Source organism: Triticum urartu, chromosome 4A (genome assembly GCF_056163025.1).
Source record: "Triticum urartu cultivar PI428250 chromosome 4A, HENAU_Tu73, whole genome shotgun sequence".
NCBI lineage: Eukaryota > Viridiplantae > Streptophyta > Magnoliopsida > Poales > Poaceae > Triticum > Triticum urartu.
Window position 1 is genome coordinate 599,754,222 of NC_141876.1, and position 6,898 is coordinate 599,761,119.

General features: G+C 45.3%; 1 protein-coding gene across 1 annotated transcript; it reads left to right on the forward strand.

Moving 5' to 3' along the window:
- The first annotated feature begins 2,119 nt into the window (after positions 1–2,119).
- Positions 2,120–4,440, forward strand: LOC147977123 (uncharacterized). Its single transcript, XM_087521072.1, has 6 exons — positions 2,120–2,309; positions 2,392–2,396; positions 2,768–2,781; positions 2,842–2,932; positions 3,805–3,905; positions 4,398–4,440. Exons 1-6 carry the CDS (start codon positions 2,120–2,122, stop codon positions 4,438–4,440), a joined length of 444 nt encoding a protein of 147 aa, XP_087377198.1.
- Positions 4,441–6,898: the final 2,458 nt, after the last annotated feature.

A 6,898-nucleotide genomic window follows, 5' to 3' on the forward strand; every position in this document is an offset into this window, starting at 1 on the left:
GCTACCGTCAAACTAAGCAAAATAAGATGCATAAAAGATAAACATCACATGCAATCAATATAAGTGATATGATATGGCCATCATCATCTTGTGCCTTTGATCTCCATCTCCAAAGCACCGTCATGATCACCATCGTCGCCGGCGCGACACCTGATCTCCATCGTAGCATCGTTGTCGTCTCTCCAACTATTGCTTCTACGACTATCGCTACCGCTTAGTGATAAATTAAAGCAATTACAGGGCGGTTGCATTGCATACAATAAAGCGACAACCATATGGCTCCTGCCAGTTGCCAATAACTTCGTTACAAAACATGATCATCTCATACAATAAATATAGCATCATGTCTTGACCAAATCACATCACAACATGCCCTGCAAAAACAATTTAGACGTCCTCTACTTTGTTGTTGCAAGTTTTACGTGGCTGATACGGGCTGAGCAAGAACCGTTCTTACCTACGCATGAAAACCACAACGATAGTTCGTCAAGTTAGTGTTGTCTTAACCTTCTCAAGGACCGGGCGTAGCCACACTCGGTTCAACTAAAGTTGGAGAAACTAACACCCGCCAGCCACCTGTGTGCAAAGCACGTCGGTAGAACCAGTCTTGCGTAAGCGTATGCGTAATGTCGGTCCGGGCTGCTTCATCCAACAATACCGCCGAACCAAAGTATGACATGTTGGTAAGCAATATGACTTGTATCGCCCACAACTCACTTGTGTTCTACTCGTGCATATAACATCTACGCATAAACCTGGCTCGGATGCCACTGTTGGGAACGCAGTAATTTCAAAAAAAATTCTACGCACACGCAAGATCATGGTGATGCATAGCAACGACAGGGGACAGTGTCGTCCACGTACCCTCGTAGACCGTTAAGCGGATGCGTTATGACAACGTGGTTGATGTAGTCGTACGTCTTCACGATCGACCGATCCTCAGTACCGAACGTACGGCACCTCCACGTTCAGCACACGTTTAGCTCAGTGACGTTCCGCGAACTCACGATCCAGTAGAGCTCGAGGGAGAGTTTCGTCAGCACGACGGCATGGTGACGATGTTGATGAAGCTACCGTCGCAGGGCTTCGCCTCAGCACCGCTACAGTATGACCGAGGTGGATTATGGTTGAGGGGGGCACCGCACACGGCTGGGAGAGATCAATGATCAACTTGTGTGTATTTGGGGTGCCCGCTGCCCCCGTATATAAAGGAGCTAGGGAGAGGCGGCTGGCCAGGAGTGGGAGTAGGACTCCTCCTTTCCTAGTAGGAGTAGGAGAAGGGGAAAGGGAAGGAGAGAGGAGGAATAGGAAAGGGAGGCGCCGCCCCCCTCCTTGTCCAACTCGGACTAGAGAGGGAGGGGGAGCGCGGCCTGCCCTGGCCGCCCCTCCTCTTCTCCATTAAGGCCCAATAGGCCCATTACATCCCCCCGGGGGTTCCGGTAATCCCCACTACTAGGAAAAGGGCTATAGATGAAATTGACACTAATGGCGCACCAGACATGTGGTGCACCACTACTATATAGAAGTGGCGCACCAGATATGAGTGCGCCATTAGTGTCCATATTACTAATGGCGCACCTGGTGTCTGGTGTGCCATTACTAGTTTTGTCCTAGCCCCATACCCCTCCCCAGACTTAGCAGTGGCGCACCAAGGGAAAGTGCGCCATTACTAGTTTTAACTAGTAATGGCGCACCAGTAAGAGATGCGCCATTGCTATCTATACGTATGGCGCACCCCTACCAGTGCGCCATTGCTATCATGTTCTCTGCCCTCCCCTTCCTCCTGACACACCCACCCACCTCCCTCGACTTCGATCTAGATCGGGAAGCCCCGGCCGCCCGCCTCTTCCTCTCCCTCCCGACCACGGCGAGCCCCCTTCCCCCTCCCTCACACCAGATCCAGGGCATGGAGCCGTGGTGAGCTCCTTCCCCAACCCTCCTCACCATATCCAGAGGAGAGCTGGTGACCACATCCTCCGACGAGGGCGTTGCTCCGGGGTGTGGAGGCCGCCGAGCTGCAGGAGGAGGAGCTCCCCGCCACCCCAAGGCCCCAGATCCAGCCGCCACGGCCATAGCCGGGCTTCCATATCCTCATCGTCGTTGAGCTAGCCCATGATTGATGAACGGCGGCGGATCCGGCGGCAAGGCCAAGGTGCCGCAGGCGATGGTGCCGGTGGAGGGTGGTTTCTTCTCCACATCCACGTGCCGGGAGAGGAAGCAGCCTCTGCGTTGTTCTGCACCAAGTTCGGCAAGGGGGGACGCGCGGCCGTCCTCCTCCTGCTCTGCATCCATGGCACTCATCTCGAAAGGTACTGTGCCTCTCCCGCATTAATCCTGCTTCTGAATCGATCTGCACAGCTGATTTTTGCCTATTGCTCTGTTTGCCTGCAGGGGAGGTACCGCTGGAGCTCTAAGGCGGCCTCAAACACCACCGATCTGGTCGGAGGTTGGGCAGATAAGGCCCTGCATCTCATGCTCCTTCCCATGTACGTGTTCATCCCAGTCTCTGACTCTCTGTCCATACTTAACTACGTAGCGGCTACCTAGTATGGATATGATTACGAGCTAGCCGGATTGGATTATGTAGCCTACCTCAATGCTTAATTAGTCTGGCGGTTTCTTGCACGCATACATGCATGCATCATGGTAGAGAATTGAAATCACTAGCTCTAGCTACTTCGTGGTTGAATGGTTTGCATTGCAGTGTACGATCAAATTCTGTACATCTAACATTTGATGAACTAGATGCAGCTTGCTTTTGATTCAGATGATTTATATCCTGTATGTTGTGCAAATCGGAGAGATCCAGAATGCTTTTCTCATGTATTTTTGTTATCTCAGGTATGGATTTGGTGCGTATTTCAAGCAGGTAATAACCTACTCTGATGCTTTCGGTCTAAGAGGGAAGTGTGCCACCCCTATCCTCAAGCAGGTAATAATTAATCATTTATGAGCTGATGGACAACAATTACTCTATTCTTCCACCATTGCATCAAATGTCATCATGTATCAATGATGTGAATATGTGAAAAAATCGTCTGTGCTCTGTTTTCTTATTTGGATGAAAACCAGGCAGTGTAGTTATTTTTTATAGTTTATACACATACTGCATGATTAATTAAAGGTTGTAACCTCACTGTCACGCTAATGGACGCAAAAAAGAAGAGTGGTAGTACTATCAATGGTTCAGTCAGCGCCTCAACAGCGTCTGCACTACTTCTGATATTGTTTTTCAGTAGCTTTTTTCTGCACCTTTCTCTTTCAGTTCTTAGTGCTGCTTCCCCATGAACACATTTTTTTAATTTGACTGTACATTCAAATGAAGCCTTTGTTAAGTATACACTCCAAAATTCAGTTAACAGTAGCCTAACTGAATTTTCTGTTTCTGAATTTATAGACTCACTTTATATTCAGTTTATAAATTAATAGTAGCTTCAAAATTAAGTATCATTCGCATGGATCAACTGTTATTTTATTTTGTGAAGGATAAAGTTCAGATCATGAATAATGGCATTACAAGTGAACTTGGCACAATTACACATGTCCTGAACCTCATAGAATCTGACACTAGCAAGTCTTCATTGGCATGCAAGTACTACTTTTACATTATCATGACAGGAACAATTAATTTGACATGTATCATTGGTACTGCTAAAAAATTTCGTTCATGTTTCAACAAATTTAGTGAAGACCACTTCATATGTATTTTGCATATATGAATTATCTCCTGTTGCTTTCTAAGATGTTAGTTCTTTCAGTTCTAGCCCTCCTATCTTTAATTCCTGGCTGCTGGACTACCTGCAGGACAACGAGTTCATTTGCGGCAGCTATCGCTGTGAGCAGTCCGTCCACAACGCGCTCCGCAGCGTCTTCGCCGGGCACAACGAGATCCTCAACGTCTGGAAGTAAGTCACCGGCCATCTGTTTCCTGATGAATTTTCTTTCTAGCTCAATGTGATCGGATCTGACTAGTACGTTCAGATGTACTCTTGTTTTCCTTTCAAATAGTACTAGTAGTCTATATTCCAGCTGTGCGACTACCTGTAGCCACTTGAACCGATGAGAATTCTTCAAGCCTACCTATAGCCACTTAAACAAATGTCTATCTCAGATCTGCTCATCTAAAAAATCCAAGTGGAGTAGTATACTGGTAGTATAGTATAATAATATTATCAAAAGGTAAATGCCATGATTATTTAGCTCTGTCAGATAAATACTCGTCGAAAGTGGGCTCCTAGCTATCAAAATTCATTTCCATTATAATCTTACTCATACAATATTCACACCATGTAATTCTGGAAATATATGCTCATATCTAGTTCTGCATAAAAAATGACAGTATTGACATGTTATAAATAGTTTGTTTGTGTTTCCGTTTATTTTGTTACATTTTGCAGGGATAAAGTGAAGAAAAAGAAGAAAAGATTACTAGAAGATTAGTTTTAGGATTTTCTTTTATTTCCTTGCAATTTTCCTTTTATTGGAAACTTGTAAAGACATTGTAATATTCTTACTATAATAAAAATTATGATTCTATTTCATTTTTTGTTTTTAAATTATTTTTCCTTATAGGTTGTTTTCTGTAAATTTAGATTTTTTTTTGTTTTCCAAATACATTACTAGTGGCGCATTTAAGCCCTTATTAGTGGCGCACCTTCCTTTATTACTAGTGGCGCACCTATAAGGTTATTAGTGGCGCACCTGGAGGGAATACCAGTGGAGCACCGAATGGTATACTAATGGCGCACCACATGGTGCGCCATTAGTATCTGGTATACTAATGGCGCACCAGTGGTGCGCCATTAGTAAAAATTACTAGTGGCGTGCTACTAATGGCGCACCGGTGATGCGCCATTAGTAGGCAAAACCGGTGCGCCATTAGTAGGCCTTTTCCTAGTAGTGCCCCCGGTACTCCGGTATATGTCTGAAACCTCCCGAAACACTTCTGGTGTCCGAACATAGTCGTCCAATATATTGATCTTTACGTCCCGACCATTTCAAGACTCCTCGTATCCGGGACTCCAAACTACCTTCGGTACATCAAAACACAAAAACTCATAATACCGATCGTCACAGAACTTTAAGCGTGCGGACCCTACAGGTTCGAGAACTATGTAGACATGACCGAGACACGTCTCCGGTCAATAACCAATAGTGGAACCTAGATGCTCATATTGGCTCCTACATATTCTATGAAGATCTTTATTGGTCAAACCGCATAACAACATACATTGTTCCCTTTGTCATATGTATGTTACTTGCCCGAGATTCGATCGTCGGTATCTCAATACCTAGCTCAATCTCATTACCGGCAAGTCTCTTTACTCGTTCTGTAATGCATCATCCCGCAACTAGCTCATTAGTCACATTGCTTTCAAGGCTTATAGTGATGTGCATTACTGAGAGGGCCCAGAGATACCACTCCGACAATCAGAGTGACAAATCCTAATCTTGATCTATGCCAACTCAACAAGTACCATCGGAGACACCTGTAGAGCACCTTTATAATCACTCAGTTACGTTGTGACGTTTGGTAGCACACAAAGTGTTCCTTCGGTAATCGGGAGTTGCATAATCTCATAGGCATAGGAACATGTATAAGTCATGAAGAAAGCAATAACAGTAAACTAAAACGATCAAGTGCTAAGCTAACAAAATGGGTCAAGTTAGTCACATCATTCTACTAATGATGTGATCCCGTTAATCAAATTACAACTCATGTCTATGGCTTGGAAACTCAACCATCTTTGATCAACGAGCTAGTCAAGTAGAGGCATACTAGTGACACTATGTTTGTCTATGTATTCACACATGTATTATGTTTCCGGTTAATACAATTCTAGCATGAATAATAAACATTTATCATGATATGAGGATATAAATAATAACATTATTATTACCTCTAGGGCATATTTCCTTCACGCGCGCCATAGGGGAGTGCAACTAGGATTCCCAATCCTAGTTGGAGTCCACTTCCTTTCTAAGAGAGAGAGAGAGAGGGAAATAGGAGGAAGGGAGAAGGAAAGAGGCCCCCCTCCCTTGTCCAATTCGGACTGGCAATGGGGGGGCTCCCTTGCGGCCCTCCTCTCCTTTCCACTAAGGCCCATGAAGGCCCACCACTTCCCCGGGGCGGGGGGGGGGGGGGGGGGGGGGTTCCGCTAACCCCTGGTGCTCCGAAACTTATCTGAAACTTCCCGAAACCATTCCGGTGTCCGAATGTAACCTTCCAATATATGAATCTTTACCTCTCGACCCTTTCGAGACTCCTCGTCATGTCCGTGATCTCATCCAGGACTCTGAACAAACGTAGGTCATAAATTCACATAACTCATAATAGAAGTCGTCATCGAACGTTAAGTGTGCGGACCCTACGGGTTCGAGAACTATGTAGACATGACCGAGACACATCTCCGGTCAATAACCAATAACGGAACCTGGATGCTCATATTGGTTCCTACATATTCTACGAAGATCTTTATCGGTCAACCCGCATAACAACATACGTTATTCCCTTTGTCATCGGTATGTTACTTGCCCGAGATTCGATCATCGGTGTCATCATACCTAGTTCAATCTCGTTACCGGCAAGTCTATTTACTCGTTCCGTAATGCATCATCCCGCAACTAACTCATTAGTCACATTGCTTGCAAGGCTCATAGTGATGTACATTATCGAGAGGGCCCAGAGATACCTCTCCGATACACAGAGCGACAAATCCTAATCTCGATCTATGCCAACTCAACAAACAGCATCGGAGACACCTGTAGAGCATCTTTATAATCACCCAGTTACGTTGTGACGTTTGATAGCACACAAGGTGTTCCTCCAGTGTTCGGGAGTTGCATAATCTCATAGTCAGAGGAACATGTATAAGTCATGAAGAAAGCAATAGCAATA